Source organism: Amblyomma mixtum, chromosome 8 (genome assembly GCF_055824585.1).
Source record: "Amblyomma mixtum isolate Tamu chromosome 8, ASM5582458v1, whole genome shotgun sequence".
Classification (NCBI taxonomy): domain Eukaryota; kingdom Metazoa; phylum Arthropoda; class Arachnida; order Ixodida; family Ixodidae; genus Amblyomma; species Amblyomma mixtum.
This window is the reverse complement of record NC_143019.1, coordinates 120656491-120674262: the sequence shown is the minus strand read 5'-3', so window position 1 is coordinate 120674262 and position 17772 is coordinate 120656491. Positions and strand designations below refer to the sequence as shown.

The 17772-nt window shown below is 46.0% G+C and overlaps 1 protein-coding gene across 1 annotated transcript; it reads right to left on the bottom strand.

The window, feature by feature from the left end:
• Positions 1-5793: 5793 nt before the first annotated feature.
• LOC149334134 (uncharacterized) lies at positions 5794-17377 on the bottom strand. Its single transcript, XM_089557870.1, has 4 exons — positions 16448-17377; positions 12990-13058; positions 9906-9995; positions 5794-5889 (listed from the first exon to the last, which is right to left on the bottom strand). The coding sequence occupies exons 1-4, from the start codon at positions 17369-17371 to the stop codon at positions 5794-5796; spliced, it is 1179 nt and encodes a 392-aa protein (XP_089413996.1). The 5' UTR covers positions 17372-17377.
• Between the last annotated feature and the right edge of the window lie 395 nt (positions 17378-17772).

Here is a 17772-nt window from a genome sequence, read left to right as displayed (position 1 = left end):
TTGCTGCGTATGTGAGGCAGATACGCATGCAGCCAATGTAGGACTTCTGCTTCACTTACCTGATATAGACAGTGCGTACGGCGTCGACGCACTGCCGATCATCGTGATGAACACTGTATGTGGCGTCTCCTAAGAACGGCAAGGAGTACACAGCGATTGTCGTTCTTAGCTCATAAAGAGAAATTTGAAAGCAATCGAGAAAATGTTTTTTTTTTCACGATCGGCGAAAAAAACCAAAACGACATCGATCATAACTATGGCAAAAGCAGAGGGGTTTTGCGGAATTCACGGACTACTGCTTGAGTATAACAATGAGAACAGCAGCGGTGTTGCTTACATGGGAGAAAGCTGCGCTTCTGTCATAACTACGGGGTGACAATATTGCTTTCGCAGCAAAGTTGTAACCCACAGTGGTCGTCCTGTATTCGACGCGAATTTTATTTATTTTTTTCTGAGCCAGTGGCTTGTGGCTGCAGGAGTGTGCAGTCTGTGTGTGTGTGCGCCGTCACTTATTTGCTTTGCCGCCAGCACTGACAACGTTAATCCCTCAGAAGCACGTCCTATCCAGACATTCTCCCGGGTGTTCAATCTTAGTATGCCACAGATGATCGTGAGGCAACTCTGAATATATGAAATAACGCTCTGAGACAAAAAGTGCACTACGTTCCCGTACTGATCCTCCCAGAACGAAGCCAACAACCGGGCAGATAGCACAAGAACCAGCCGAAAGATTTCAGAGACTAAACGTCGCTTCCCGGTAAGAACTATACGAAGGCATATATACGACGCTGTCGCCCAGCCTGACGTATGGCGGAAATAAGCGACTAGGTTCTACCACTACGCAGAGCACCTAGCCGGAACACCAGAATTCCGCCGTGAAGTGCAGCTCCTTGCGTAAAGACCACTGAGCGAAAAGCGTTAAGTCTGAAAAAAATTACCGGAGACACTTTGGAAATTCTAAAGTGTGCTTGGCGAAAGCCTTGTGGTCAACCCACTGCTGCTTCCCGAACCACTTTACGCGGAATCACTGGGCCGCTTCGGAGCCATGCGCCTCACTTACTCGACTGCAACGAGACGTCTGGCGAAGGCGCGGCGGTGTAGCTGCCACCGCCGACGCGCGCGCGCTCGTTCTACAGCTACTGTGTGACGTCACGGTTGCTATGCACAGCTGCGCCCCCCACCGACGCGCCGGTTGCTAAGGAGGGAAGGAGGTTGCGCCGCTGGGCGGAGGAGAGGCCACAGTTAGCACGATTCCAGTACACGGATGGACACCGCGAGCATGAGCCTTTCGAGCATAAGGCTTTCGCCTTAAAATCCCGAGAATTCCAGCGGCATGTGCCTTGCCGCATTGCATGCATCGCAGGATTGTCCCCCTCCCCCTCCCCCTTTCTTTCCTTCCCAGGTAATATGGAGTGCCTTGTTGAAATTCGCGATACCGACAGCTTGGCACCTCATAACTAACCTGCATAAGCATATCCCCCCTCTAGACATCTCGTTCGCTATCACTTGGGATTAATAAGCACCTCGACAAGCTTACACCGTCTGCGTGTTTGTGTTCGTATCGCAGGCACATCTTCGCTGCCACCTTGGCGTCGCCAGCGGGAATGAGGAAGATGTTTCCTATCCCTGTCTAACCTGCTCCTTTTACTCGTAATTCCCAAGACAACAGCGAGCGACTTTTCCCCGCAGTCTGAAATCTCTTTCATAAGCTACTGCCTCTCATCTTCCCACATCTACTTTTATCATCTCACTAGATAGGGGCTGTCAAAGAAAATGGACATAGAAGTATCGATAGTCTAACGCAATTTGAAGAGGATTACTTCAGGCTTGAGCTCCTCAGATTAAACTGCAGTAACAGTTTATTTTCGTAAGAACGCTGCAGGGAATACGTGGGCTTAACTAGCAGAAGGGTTCGTCTGTCTTGCACTGTCATGTCTGTTGCGGTTTAAGTCACCGTCAGGCAAGGAAATATTTCTTCATTCGTTTCTGGTGGAACGAATCTGATAACCTTGAAATCGTGATAGACTGTACGTTCCTTTGAAGGTAGCCTTAAAATATGATTCCACCGCTTCAGTCATCAGGTACACTCGCCGTCAAAAGTAAATGAAAGGCGACTTTGTCAGAAAAATTTAATTTCTTTAAATCTAAAGCATAATGGTCCATGCTTGTTGGTGCACAGTGCAATTCGCAAAATCACAATTAGGCTGCACGTATGTATTCAAGGATGCATGAATTGGGGAGCCAATGATTAAATTTTTTCGTGAATATTGCCTTCTATTTACTTTTGACGGCACCTGTACATGGTAAAATGTAAGCGCAGGAGAAGGCCACCAGCAGTGGGCAGCTATTATACATTTTGTTAATGTATAGAACAGGAACCAAAGCTTCTCAAAGCAAACTAAGTCACGCTCCCACCTTTCGAATATAAAGGTGCGCGTTTCGGAGCTACAATGAAATCAAAACCCGGAAACAATGCGTTTACTGCTCACAGAGCCAAGCACGAGAACTAAAGAAACGCAAGTGTATCATACATGACATGTGAAGTCGCAGTTACCATAAGTGCGTAATGCGCCGTGCAGGGACAGAAGTTTCCTCTGGTTAATTCACTTGAATTCACTCATTTCTGCCTTCTGTCATCATTTTCGTTTTGATTATCGTGGTGTACTGCGCCACATACGAACGCCTAAAGCAGCAGTTGGCGTCGTTGTGCATTGATCACGCCATTAGTCCATAACTTATGTGCCTAAATGCAGTGTATCATTGCGAAGAAACCTTGCATCGAGGCATACTCGAGACCAAAGCAGTGTTCCTGAAGAAAGCTACGCCTGACGCTGCCCTCCTGATGGCCTTAATCTCGCTGCTATGGAATTGCAGGTAATCAAAATACAGGTGAAAGTTTTCTGTTCCCCTATCCGGAAGGAAACTAGCATTTTGAAAAAGTCAACGCCTTGGCCGGCCACATTACAAAGGCCACATTGTATTTAGCACTTTCTGTTGAAGATAAACGCTAAGAATAATTGAGTAGTCTATCAACCTTGTACATTAAACGTAAATATAGGAAGTTATTACTCTCTCCCTTATAAACATAACGCTTCACACACATTGTGGATAGTCAGAAAAACTGAGGCAGTGCTCTAATGGGACCGTAAAACGAATCCTTAAAGTTTGGACGCAAGATGCACCAGCGGCTCTTTACATTTTACGGAAATCGAGAGGTGAACAGCGCATCACAGTTGACACAATGCCGCCTGGAGAAGGGCATGCTTGCCATTTCGTCGCTTGAGACACGGAACACTGAAATCAGAAAGAATAGGAAGAGGCGTTTTCCTCACCCTGAGGTGCGGCAGAGGGAAGAGGGCCTCTTGAAGAAACAGCTCTGTAACAAACACTGCACCGCAGTCTTAAATAAAAGGCTTTGCCAACCAATCTGCGTTGTGCGAGATTCTTCTTCTTCTTCATCCTCTTTATAATGGCACATACCCACGTGGGGGTATGTGCCATTATATAGTATGTGCCGCCATCGGTACATGGGAGGACTGGGAGGTCCTGCTTACATCTGCAGACCCGACATCGCAGCTTGCTGCGGCGACACGAGTGGCCGACGTCATGTCCCGACATAACCAATCTGGCGCAGTGCGGGACCGCGCAGTGGGACAGAGACCCAACGGGGTCTGAAACTCACTTGCAACCAATAAAGCAATAAAGTTTTTCTGTCCCCGCCCGCTGGCTGCTCACTGCGTTCGTCGTTTCTCGTCGAGGCGGGAGTCATCGTCGGTTGTCGGTGAGCTGTGCTCGTATGGACGCCAGTGGTTCGGCACGATCGCCAGCAACAGCAGAGTGCCGAAGCGACGTGTTCGTCGTCTCGTTGACCATTTCTTCAAACTACAATAATATCGCCGCTTCGCATCGAGGGTTGGGCCTTGAAGTTCGCCGCGGCCCAACACTGCCCGGAAAGCAATAAATATCGCATTTAAATAAAAGAGAACTGTAATACTAACAGAAAAACGCAAACATTCTAGCTCCTCGAGAGGAAATTCAAGGGACTATCTATAACCACATGCCTACAAAAAGCTAGATTTTGGGACGCATTTTGGCCGCTTGAATGCGCTATTATAAACTAACGGTGAGCGAAATTCCCCTACCGCTCTATCCGAATTAGGTAGTTTGCTTGTTTTCTGATACACACGAAAAAAAAATGAACTCCTCCGCAGACTTCCATTATTTCAGTGTATCCGTCAGGGGAAAAAAATTTCAGGGACACTTAAGTTCCGGCTTGAGGGTATGACGTGGTGGCGTTAACAGCTCCCTTCAGCTGCCTGGGGTCTTCTTTCATATTACTTCGCAAGCACAGGCACTCTCGGACAAGACGCACAAGGCCTCCCTTCAATCAAGTCAAACCCGCGTGCTTCGGTGGCCTGCAAGGACCAGAAAGATTCCTGGAGTAATGAGAGTGGACGTCTACAGTCGTCCATACACTTGTCTAGATCGCTCTAGCGGCACTCTCGCCTGTGCAATTAAGACGATCGCCGCTGCCAGACAGACCCGACACAACTTTCAAAGGCACGAGGATTTAAACACTATCCAAGGCAACACTATGTGCATGCACGATAAGGGCTTATTTCGAGCCCTAGGCCGCTCATAAATGACGCCAGTGTCCCCGGCGCGCAGTTCGAGCTGTAAACAGGTGTGTAGAAGACTGTACGGTCGAGAGAGAGAGAGAGCGAGAGAGAGAGAGAGAGAGAGAGAGAGAGAGAGAGAGAGAGAGAGAGAGAGAAAAGGACGGAAAGGCAGGGAGGTTAACCAGGCGATGCCCAGTTGGCTACCCTACACTTGGGGAGGGGAACAAAGGGGAAAAAAGGAAAAAGAGCGGCAAGGAAATGAGTCTGTCAAGTGTCCATCGACCACTATGTCACAGGGACAGAGGGCGCGCACAGAAAACTTAGATTATAGGCGGGAATGCAACCCTGAGTCCCTTAGGAGAACAACGAAGTGGGATGGCCTTCATTTGTCAATGTTTGCGCTTTCAACACTGCTTTTCATATCAAGAGTTAGCGTGATAAATGTATAGTGTGTTCGCGATTTTTGAGCTGCGTTCGGTTTGGGAGAGAACCAGTCGAACTAATTTATTGCGCTCAGTGGAAAGTGGAGGGCATGCTTCGGCCCATTTATTTTGGCGACAAATAGTGCCAAAACTCTGCTTTTCAGAGCAGTCCCAGCAGTTGTGCTGTAACTTTATTTGGTCTCAGAAAACAAGACATATAAACTCAGAACAATGTGCTGTAATGCACATCGCTGGAAAATACCGTCCATTTTAGACTGGATTTGCTTGCAGGTTGCCGTTGTTTATGTGTGGTGTTCAGCACGGAACACGTTCATTTCAAGAGCTTTATTGTATCCTGAGTTTCCACATCTCACTTCGAATTCCTATGTTTTCTGCCTCTTCGATAGATTGAAAGACTCTCGCTGTCACCTCGTCTGTAAGAGATAAGGTAAAGTAATACCGGCTGTTCAATGTCATGTTGTTGAAAGGGCTTATTCGACATAGCAACTTGCTATTTCATGCGTGAGTCAAGTATGCGCGAATATGGCGACAGATTTTTTTCTTATTTAGGACACGACCTGGCAGATAAGATGAGCTTAGCATGCATAACGATTTACGTTATAGTGGTCAATTAGGCAATATGTATTGATTATATTCAGCAGTGAGATGCGGCACCATAAGTGCCAAATACCGCACAGGCAACAGAACCTGTGGCTTACTGCTGATACTCACCATCAACTGTGCTTGACATTCTATGCGCAGGTTGTGACGTTGCCAGACGCCTCTTGGACGAGTTGTTCTCTGGTCTGAACAACGATTACAGTGTAAGTTATCACTGTGCCTGCGATCTAGACAGAAAACAACGTTTAAGTTTCATTAGACAAAGGTACTCGTGAGTTGTTTTTTTAGCGCAGAAAGCCAACACAGGAAGGAACGAACTTCACACGGCAGAGAGCACTGTCCTGTCAAGTTGGTTCCTTCCGTTGCTATCTTTCTGCGCTAAATACAATTCCCGTAATGCAACGACTAGCCGGCATAAATGCACTCGTGAGCATCAAGTCACTAGCGTCCAAGGGAAATCCCTCAAGGTGGAATGAAATTCAAGTCGGGAAATAATTACCATTTCCCCTACTTTTGCTGCGAAACGAAGGCGCAAAGCAGGAAAACAAAGTAATGAGGATAAGGTGGCTTGAAAGGAACGGCTATTGCACACAAACAGATTAGACACTGGTCTCGCGAGACGAAACGCAAACGGTTTTCAAAAAATGTTCCTGGTCCCCACATTGATGTAGTTAAGAAACCCCGCTTCGCGAATCCGACCAACATTTAGTCAAAACCGTGATTAGCATTTAGGAAAAAGTTTCCTTTTACTTCAGCATTAACTTCCAAGCGCCGTCAAAGCTATGATGTATCATAAAGCTCGTTCAAAAAAAAAGACGGGCGTGCCCCCCACCTGTTTTTCTTTTTTTTAAGAATGAGCCTAATTCATGTAGACAGAGAGGGCACATAAACGACAGGACAGGGGCGCAACTTCCAGCTCTAATGACTAAAGCGAAATGTTGTGTCACTCTTTCAAAGACATTTTCACGGACTAGAAGACCCCAAATTGGGCAGCTGCGCTGCACGGAGCAATCAATCTCCTGAAAAATCTTTCAAAATTCGCTATTCGCTTTCCCAGATTCCTCAATTTTTGTTAATGAGCCGCTTGAGATAACTCTGGATGAATTTTTATCCTGTTTGGATCTGCACCAAAACCTGGCCAATCACCCACCTTGGGTATGTGCCATCGCTTCAGAGGCAACAACAACAAAGGGTCGCATTTGGCCCACCGCCATTAAATCGGGCCATAGCCGTCTGTCATGGCGTTCTCTTTACATCGGCTTGCAGTCAAGTAACATTTGGTGTGAGGTGCGGGGAAATCATCGCCATCGCCATACTCCTGGAGCTCCGGCGTGCTGCGTCTGCCGTGGTCGTCGGCCTTGTGTTCGTGGTCCCCACCGCCCGACTGTGCCCCAGCCCACATGACCAGAACTGACCACGCCGTTCGCTCCAGCCCCCTCCCCGCCACGACCAAAAGACACGACGAACTGATCCTGCTGACCGGACCCTAAGCGACCCGACCGATCCAAGACACGTGAGGGCGCAGTCCCTCTGTTCATGCCGTTTGGTGTGTCCATGCTCTTCGGCTGTCGGCTCAAGGTGACCTGTTTGCCATACGGAAGCTGTATGGACCAGTGCTCATCCGATCATTCCCTAATCTGTTTCATCGTGACGGCAAGCCGTACAGGCGCGGCCATAAGTAAACGGAGCACGTTATTGCGTTCGAAGTGCAATAACGCTTTCTCCATTGGTAATGAAGAAGCGTTGTTTGTCTACAAGAAAGCCCACCAACCTCCGCTACCAGCATGCGCGCACCACTGCTGGAAATTTCGATTAGGTGACGCGTGAAAAATATTCGAAGACAGTTGCGTGCTCCGTTTACTTTTGTCCGCGCCTGTACATCTTCTTCTCTTCTGTGTTCATCCCTCCTGTCACACCATCGACACATTTTACGTTTCATCGTCACTGTCGTTCTAGTTCGCAAGACCGGGACTATCGCTCGGTGGCCCCGGGTAATGTCACGGACTGGAAGACGAAAAAGTGGGCCGTGGCGCGGCACAAAACGCTGTCGTTAGGCCCTCCGCCATTAAATCGGGCCATAGCTGTCTGTCATGTCGTTCTGTCTTCATCGGCTTGCCGTCCCGTAACGATATGAACCAACTAGCCCGTAAAAACGTCTTATTCAGCATATGTCCTCACTCATAGTTACGAGTAGATGTTCATTGCATACTAATAAACCGTGCTGTTTTATATTGATTTCTTCCCTCGCTCTTCTTGCTTCGATGTTCATGCGCGCTCAATCTATCGCATAGAACTTGTGATGCAGGAATGATTCCCATATTTTCTTCCTTGCAGAATGGAAACGAATTAATCATCTGTACTTGGTATCCTCAAAGTATCAGTCTCTATAACTGGGATGTCCCACAACTATATTGGGAGTCTATTCACTGTTTTCGCGCTGACATCGCGCTTTTGAATTGCCACAAATAAGTGTTTTCGAACCCAGTAGCATTCAACCATGCACCATGTATTCGAAGCCATGAAGTGGACCAGTACTTAACTTTACATATTAAACCTGCTTCTAATTCTATAAGGAAATCTTCAAAATGTCTAATAGTCGGCACCCGATTAAGGAAGAACCGCCATTCATGTTGCGTTTTGGTTCTTTTTTCCTTTATCTTTCTTTTGTTCCTTCGTCCAAGAGTTGCAGTGAAATATACCTCTAGCTGCATTAAACATTATAAGCCATCGTGCTGTTTCCGCCTCAGTTTCATTATTTTTGCGAGCCAACGCGGTAAGTGCAGGGACAAACAAAAATCGCACCACTTTCTCTGAAAATTAGAATTTTCTACGTTTAACTTTTACTGGCACTTATAGTTTTTATTCGGTGCTGAGTTCATTCAGAAAATCAAAACTTTTTAAAACTTATATTGTTTGGCCTTATTTTATCCACCTCGCGAAAGCCAACAGAATGGCGTTGCAGGTGTTGTATTACTCGGTGTAGTTATTTATAGAGGGCAATAAAAGGGTGATTATTTACCATCGTCTAATCAGAGCAGCCGTACGGCAGGAAAAGAAAAAGTTTTCAAGGAAACTTCGTAGCTGAAGAAAATTCGCATTGGTCCGGTAATGTATGACTATGCTCGCATTGATGATGACGAGTAATTGGTGCCTTATTTCAAATCTACTACAAGCCGCTGTGGTGGATCAGTTCATGGTTATGTCGCTCGGCTGCTGACCCGAAAGACGCAGGTTCGATCCCGGCCGTGGCGATCGCATTTCGATGGAGGCGAAATGCTAGTGGTCCGTGTACTCTGCGGTGTCAATGCACGCTAAAGAACCTCAGTTGGTCGAAATTTCCGGAGCCCTTCACTACGGAGTCCCTCATACACTCAGTTGCTTCGGGACGTTAAGTTCCCATAAACCATCAAATCTACTACACCTTAGGGCTTACCCTAAGCACGTTGATGTATTCGACAATCGTCAAATGCGCTTTTCAATTTTCGAACAGTGCATAATGGCGGAGAGAAAACAGGTTTCACGTCAGTTGTCGAAGAATCTTGTATACTTCAGCCCCTCTCACAAAGCCTCGCCTAAATACTGTACGTCAGGTGTTGGCCGTGACGTGTTTTCTACAACATCGTACAGTGTGATCCACCCGCAGACACGCCTACCGGGCAATGTGCACCCATCGTTTTTACTATTTAGTGATATACTTGCCAATATAATCACGCAGCGCATAATTAAAGAAAGGTAGGATATCTAGCCAATTGGTTGGCAACCCTTCCGAGGACAGATAAAATCTTATTGCTGAACACCCGAGCGCGAATGCCTCGCACCGTAATGTCTCGCACTGCGTTCTCCGAGACTATGGTCATACCTACCGTTACAATATTAAACCAGTGTCAGATTTGATCTGCACTGGTTGTTTATATAACAAGCTACTTGCTTTTGCCTGTAGCAGCACCATCACCTGCCAGCTGTTGACCTAAGATAGCAATGAACGCATTCTAGAAAGCGAACCTTGAGTGTTCACGAAATAAAACTGTGTACAAATTTTACACTTCACAGGTCCACGCAAATTGCTGTTTCACTTAAACTAGCAAACAATTATTTTCTTATGCGTCGATATCAGCTGACACAATTTCTGAAGGTCCTAGTGTGGAATTTTGCTATTTTAAATGGGGGGAGGGGAAGGAAGAGGGGGTGTTCCTTAAGCACAAGCTTCACGTTGAGTTGACTGTTGCATTATGAAAACACTTACCGACACAAGAAGGGGCCTATCAAGGCGGAAAAAGCCGGCTCCATTAAGGCACATGCCTCCTGGATCGATGCTGTCGTGCAGGTATTGGACCTGAAATTTTAGCAGTGCTGATTAGCCCGGTTACAAAAGGCGGAAAAGGAAAACAAAGCGTTACTATCAAACTAAAAAAAACATTTCCTGCTGCCCCATCCGTCCTTTTATCCTGCTAGAATTGGTGAAGCCACAGAGTTCACCAGACCGAATGCGCCAGTAAAATAAGTACACCGGATTGGGCGCAGGACAGTCGCTACTTCTAATGCCTTTTTCGCAATATTTCTCCACCATACTTTTTCTTTGTGCTGTCACATAACATTGTCTCGCCATTTTGTAAATCCGTGCGGTATTCTGCTGTGCGTTTTCTTTTTCTTTGTGTTTGTTTCCTTTCGTGTATCTTATTATGGTGAACTGGGCCCTTTTTCTATCAGAGAGAGAAGCAGCCGTCGCCTCAAGCTGCTCATCAAAGATTTTTTCCCTCGGAGTTTTTCTCTTTTTGATCAAACAAAAACAAATATAATTTGACCCCATTTCACTTTTTTTCACGGCAGCAGCCGGAAATCCCACATTCCCTCAGGGGGCCCACCTCTTTGGAATTAAACCGTAGGAAATAAGGACTTTTATGCCCTCGAAAGAACAGATGTATGTCGCGTGTTCTTAATTTTTATTCTTATTCGTTTTAATTCGAAAAAATGTATGATGAACACTTCGTCAGCAGAAAATCACATATCACTCGGCCTATAGTGTCTGGCGCTTGTAGCCCTAGCCTCGAAGCTGTCGTAAGAGCAGAGCCACGGTGAAAGGTTTGTAGAGAGAATACACAAACAAGAAGAAACCGCTTTTATGAATTAATGCATTAAGTTGAGCTAGGCAGTATGAAAGCCTACTATCGCAACAGGTACGTACGACATACAAGAACACAAAGCAGGCGCAGACTCCTAGCGCCGATAAAAGCGCAATAGAAGACGCACAGGCTTTGGCCCATGTGTTCAGCAGGCAGAGATAACATGACAGGAAAGAGACATAAGAAGTCCACGAAAAGGGGAGGCTGAAGGACGGCTGCTCACCATACGCCGCTTTGCACGCTGAGAAAATGAGAAGTCTGAAGCCAGCCCAGCGTGTTGGCATGCACCACCATCAGGGCACAGAAGTGCAGCTACGTAATTGTGAGAGAGCTCTTTGTAATATCAGTAAAGCTGGAGAGTGTACGACTACATAGATGCTCTCCGTGACTCGCGTCTCGAAACGTGCAAAGCAAAGAGACTACGCACTTACTCTGTAGAACTTCTTGTTGTCTTTTTTTTTTTACCCTAAAGAGCTCTCCGGCAGAAAGACAAATACAATGGCCTTTTTTATCCAGAAAATTCAGCGTTGCTTCATGCTGAGGCCAATGTCCACAAGCTCAAATCAGATGTGTGGCCTTGGTGGTAGCCCTGCTTGCCAAGGTGCCAGTAACTATACGCAGTCGTGCCTAGAAACTGTGGCCGCCTTTGTAGGTGCCTTCATATCACCATCACAAATCAGAATGAAGGCATCCGTTTTCTCCTCTCGAAAGGCAGTTTTTGCACTCAGATTGCGCATACCTATGGTACGGACACTGTTATCGTACATTTTAACCTAAAATGAGCTTCTGCGCCTCCCAGCACTTATGTAAAGACACGCAGTCAATCCAGGCAAAAATGCTGCTCTTCATAACTTCGCCACAGGCAACAATGACCCGTTACCCCCGGATGGCGTAGGTGTCTGCATCCTAAACGGCCACGCTGATCGTCGGAGCACCCAGCACCACTAGAAACGCTAGAGATATCTGCCTACTAAAACGGCCTGCTGGAGCTAAGTGACAACCCGTGCCTAAGGCTAACTGCCTATTGATGACCTATTCAGACAAAACATTTTTGCGCTACGCAACACTTAAAAAGCATGCAACACGATGAAGCACTAGCTGTTGCGCCGCGTATTTTGTATTGTCAGCATTTAGTGTTTCATACTTATACATTTGTGGCTCTTCGCGTGATGATAGGAAAGTGCATGCGGTAACAACGCCGCTCATACCACACTTAGCCAATGTTTGCAGTGATGTGCGAACCTGCCCCGATCAGTTTGCAAATGTAGGTTCTTTTACTTCCGGTAAAAACGCTTTCGTCTTTAAGTGGCACATGGAGCCTCTGCCACTGCCCAACAGAAGCTGTAGAAGGACACATCGCTGGCACTGTACTTATCAAACTGCAACGCAGCCCTAGCCTCATCGAACTTGAGTAGCACATGCTGTTGGGCTAGTTGGTGTTTCATGATCTTTATGAACCAGCGCAAAAAGAAAACGGACGAGTAGTAGAAGGGCGACGTGGACGGAAGCGCTTCCGTCCACGTCGCCCTTCTACTACTCGTCCGTTTTCTTTTTGCGCTGGCTCAACAAAGTTCTTTTCTATCCATGGTAAACCAGCGCGGAAAAAACACGAGGACGGAACAAACACGACAACACGAGCGCTGACTTTCAACTTCTTTCAACATCTTTCAACTTCTTTCAACTGACTTTCAATAAATCGTCAGTTGAAAGTCAGCGCTCGTGTTGTCGTGTTTGTTCCGTCCTCGTGTTTTTTCCGCGCGGTTTTACCATGGATAGTAATAACCAACTTGCCCACCTTTCTGTAGTTCTTTTCTAATTGCCTTCTATCCCGCTTTGACACCTTAACCCCTAGCTTCTTTCGGCATCGTTGGCGTTAAAGCTCATCTTGACGGCTCATGCCGTATACACGGCGTAATCCTAGATTGGTGAGCGGAAACGTTGTCTTCTCTCTCCGTCCAGCCATTTCTGAGTTTGGCGGCATCGAATAGCACTTTATAAGTGTAGTGATGCATTCACCTGCTTCATGCAATTTTTATATTTCAGCTGATTTTATCATTTGTTTTCATCCACCAAATGGATTTCTCACTTATTTTTCACCAACTAGGTTTTTTTCATGAGAAGCAATGCCTTCTGAGGCTGCTTATTACAAACGAACGGTGGTGTAAAAGTCGAATAATGAGCACGAGCATATAAAATTGTAGACTTACTTGCCGCAAGTAGCCGTCTGTAGCTTCAGCCATGGTAACATCCTTTGTTGCCTCTTTAATTTTCTGGGCCTGAAATATAGATTCTGTTGTACCATAATGCCGTAGTTGTAGGGAAAAAAACTCGACATGTTACCGGAACCAGGTGACGCGAAATTTCATATGCTTTGCAGGATTTAACATGGATTCAAGGCAGCGTTTATAACGAACTACGATGCAAAAAACTACACAACATGCCCCACGCCGCGGTTTCTGTAGAGCCTATCGATGTTACATGCGTTTTATACATTGAACATTGGATACAGACGCAGCGGTGGCTCAATGGCCATGGCACTCGGCTGCTGACCCGAAAGACACGCGTTCGATCCCGGCCGCGGCGGTCGAATTTTAATGGAGGCAGAACGCTAGAGACCCGTGTACTGTGCGATGTCAGTGCATGTAAAAGAACCCCAGGTGGCCGAAATTGCCGCAGCCCTTAACTGAGGCGTCCCTCATGGCCTGAGCTGTTCTGGGACGTTAAATTCCCATAAACCTGAAAGCCGTAGAACATATGATACACTATGCTAGTAACGCATCATACAGCGAATACAGATACCACTGCTTAGCAATTTCTCGGAAGCACCGTCTACAGCACCCGCGGCTGTCTCCGCAAGAGCGAGGCATTCCTTTGGCTTTGTCCGCATTCTAGGGAAGGACGGCTTTCTATAGAGTGTGCCAACACAAAAGCCAAAAATTCTTCTGAATGCATAGAAGGGCATTCGCTAATCCAGGACACCTGCCCACATGTAATAGCGGCTATAAGTGGCACGCTAAAGTAACGCTCCCTTAGCCTCTCTTCGCTGCAAATGTTTGTTTTTTTTTCTGTGGAAACACTGATTGTTTTCTTCATATACGTCTTGTGTTTGCTCCGCCCCTAACCCGTGTATAACATGAAGCCACGCTGTCAGAAAGTTCGTTATGAACAGGACCGCACGTGTTGCAGCACTCGATACAATGACCATAATTCCGCTCAATCCCGCAGCTCGTTACAAACGGATGGTTCGTGCAATAATGGGGATTGCCGTTTGTTTATTTTTCACTTAATTTCCCTTTCTTCAGCTCAATGCGCTTCTTTTGATGCTTGTGTCCTCTCTGCAGCGTTTGAAAGTAATCAAGCATTTTTTTTTAACCAGGTTAAAATTACTTCCAGTTGATGAAGTAGCTGAACGTGCGTTGTCTTAACACTTCCTTTTGGCGACAATGAACGCTAATCAAAGGGCGCTGTGATTAGGAACTGTTTCGCCCCGCCTCTTTACTCTGAGCTGAAATGTTTAAACCCTTCACGCATGAACTGTTAAAAAATATCGCAATTCCAACGTGAACAATTCTGCCAGAGCACGTTCAATGAGTGAAGACCTGGATCGTTTACCATAATCTAAATGAAAATATACATGCATTAGGTAAGAGCATAAACAATACATTGGTGTCATTTTTCGGTTAAATTTTGAAAAAATCGTATTAAACCGTCATGCTTTCTGTTATATACAAGAAGAAAAAAAAGCAATTTTCTTTTTTATTTTTAAAAACATCATTGCAGTCCAAAAAGGTGAAAAGGTGGAAATCGTTTGCAGGATAATTATGGTTGTAGTCTACGAGGCAAAAATAATAATTTTGCGAAAACAGACATGCTTAACAATTCCGTGGAATCCGCGAAGTCTGCCCGGAAAATATCCCCTAAACTGAATCTCAACTTGCAACACCTTGTTTTATAGACAAGCTCCCCTGTGCATCCACGTACAGTCGTGAGCAATATCAGGGGAAACTAAATTTTTGCACAGATACGCGAATTTTCAATTTATTTCCTCCGCTAAATTTGACAATGACTTCTGGATATAATACGCAGGGAGGAAAACTTGTTATAAAAAGGAACAACTTGCTCTTTTAAAGCATAATTATAGTATAATCATGAAATCAATGCCCAAATTTTGTTCCGTCTGATGTTGCTCCCGGCTGTCCTATCATCCTCAATTTGGTCACTTAGAAAGGACAGGCAGATGAATCAGGTGAGGCCCAGTGTTTATGTAACATTCAGAATGACGAGGTGAGTTGGCGTGTAGCGCCCTTGCGCATTTAAAACGGCTCGTGTTGGAAAACATGTCAGCCCCCGAGTCTGCCGGCCCAATTACAGCCGGAAAATATCCAGCGACTTCCTAATGATCCAGCAGCTGAAAGATGGCTTGCAAAGCAGGAAATTTCAAACCATTCAGAAGAAAGGACGTTTCATCTAAGTGTTATCAGTGTTCAGAAAGCAACAACGCGCTCTAAGAAGATTTTCCTAAGGCAAAATTGTAGGCAATCATCTTGAGCAGGTCATAATGTTTTTAAATGCGCTTGATTTCTCAATTAGTAGAGAAAAATTAGTCAACATCTTAGTCGTAAACTTAAGCGCAAAAATATTTAGCGCAAAAGTTGCAGAGAAGAATGAGAAATGGTATCTCAGCTGCTTCCTTCGAAGTAACTGTTGCGTGGTTCTTTGTTTTTTACCTTGAAGCGCGCATAAGCGGTTTACTTCTCATAGTGACACCAATGCACTGTAATAACCTTCTATGGTACGCCATAAAACGACGACGGTGGGGTCGCACTCCTGCTAGAGCATTATAATTTTAACAAAGCGAGGTGTCCGAGCTCACCGGGGAGCCATCCCTGTAATAGTCGGCATTTTTATAAAGCTGGAGTGATTCCAAAGCTACTTGAAAGATATCAAACAAAGGGGGCATTCCTCCACATGCGCTTAACTTTTACAGTTAGTTTTTCTCTTAATTTAAGTATAGGTGTTTCATTTTTTTATTCTCATTTAGAAAGTTAGGCACATTTTAGAAATAGGCAAACCCGGTTCAAAAATGAGTTCCTACAACTCTCCACTAGTGGATTCGTTCCAGATCATGCTGTCTTTATCTAAATCATGGCACAATCTACCTTAAACACCCGGGATAAAAGACACCACGTCAAGGAATGCTTCACCAAGTAATAACACAAAATATTAACTGTGTGGCCTCACAATTTGAGAACATTTAAGTGTGTTCATCATTGCCGTCCTTGGCTTTTTCTGGGAAAGCGAAAATGATGGCATTGCGTACATTACGGACAAATCTCGTCCACATCTGTGGTTAACGCACAGATATTTTTTTCCTGCGCAAGGGTATTTTTCAACACTCTTGATAACCTATGTCGACGGCACCAGATGATTACTTTCATCCGGCTCATTCAGCCCTTATTTTCTTACCTTTGCCAAAACAAAAGGCGTCTTAGCATATATGCTTACATTTCCCTGTAAGTTTTCATGGCCCTAAACGGGCAAAGATACAGCTCAGCGTTGTCTACTACGACCAAGAAAGAGGCAACATTAAGAAAAAAAACCATCTCGCAATGTGCAATCCTGCTGGCAAGTATCATTTAGAGCCGCTGCGAATTATAGTACTTACTTCCATTCGCAAGTCCTGGCTGATGACCGCGAGCTCGAGAAACCTCAAGGAACAGTACCAGCTGTAAACAAATCCCAGCCACACGTCCAAGCGGGCCGCTCTGTCGACGAATAGGCAGTAGAGGCTTATGCACTGCGCCCACAGGAGACAGACGGAAGACGTCAGGATGGCCGGGTTCCAGATATCGTTTAGGGACGTCTTCAGCTCCTTGATCTTGCACAGGTTGTTGCGTATCGCTTCCAGCGCCAAGGCCGCCTGGGCTTTGGACTGCGCCCGTCTCAGCCCTCGCTGGCATTCTTCGAAAGAGCCCAGCTGGGCCTGGACGTAATACACCAGGACTTCGGACGTGGAGCTCAGAACCAGGTACATGACGGACTCGTAAAAGATGAACACAAAATCGGCCACCAAACTGGTTATTTTTACCGCGACGTTCCACTTTTTCCTGACGCTGACTAGGGGCGTCTCGAAGAGTCCCATCAGGAGGACACTTACAGCGGCTAAGGCCACAAGCAACAAGGCGATCCTCTGAAATGCGAAAAAGCATCGGCGTCGCTCCGCAGCGCGTGGACGAGGGAAGCCGGACGACTGCTCGAAATGCGCTGCTTTTTTGAAGAACTCCAGGAGGCTTTTGGAGCGGACCGTAGCGCACAGGATGTTGACGACGGCGTTGACCAGCGCGAATTGGCGGACCGTTAACACGAGGGCCTTGGTGAACGTCTTCGTCGAATACAAGCGGGCGATTTTCTCGTGTTGCACGACGCCTTGGAAAGACAAGGAAAACAATATCCAAGCTGCCGAGTACAAGGTGTACGGAGACTTCCAAGTTGCTTTTGCCAAGGGCAGATTTCTTTCGTTCAAGTTCTTAATGTAAAGGCAGCCTAACAATCTGCAGAGCCGTGAGCAAAGGGAGAAACGCTGCACCATAAAGCAACCTGCCGTCGGTCCGCCCTGCGGTTCTGGCTTCCGAAGCGGATACTTGAAGGCGATCACACAAGCCGTCGTTTTGCTTGTGCCTGCGAAAAGCATTGGAAGAAAATGTTTTCAACCAAAAGAGCTGCGAACGCATAACATTAACCAATTTTTAACGCGCAGGTTGAGGAAAAAGACAGCACAAGTGAAGAGAAGAAGCGCTCCTCGAAGCTAGGTTTCTTTTTAGAAATTTCGCCTGCGCTTTCAGAACTCGGCATTAAGCGAGGAGATCTCCTTAACCTACACCCCACAATATCTAAGTGCAAAATGGCCGCGAGTTCACGTGTAGTCAAAAGAACTGTACCATAATGTAAATCGCAATCAGAACAAAAATTTAATGCTGTCGAACTGTTGCA

Excerpts from the sequence above, each read along its gene's own strand:
- LOC149334134 (XM_089557870.1), bottom strand. The coding sequence starts at position 17,371 with ATGGTGCAGCGTTTCTCCCTTTGCTCACGGCTCTGCAGATTGTTAGGC. Across the intron at positions 13,059-16,447 it reads GCCAGGACTTGCGAATGGAA|GCCCAGAAAATTAAAGAGGC; the intron begins GTAAGTACTATA and ends TCTATATTTCAG. Across the intron at positions 9,996-12,989 it reads CAGACGGCTACTTGCGGCAA|GTCCAATACCTGCACGACAG; the intron begins GTAAGTCTACAA and ends CTAAAATTTCAG.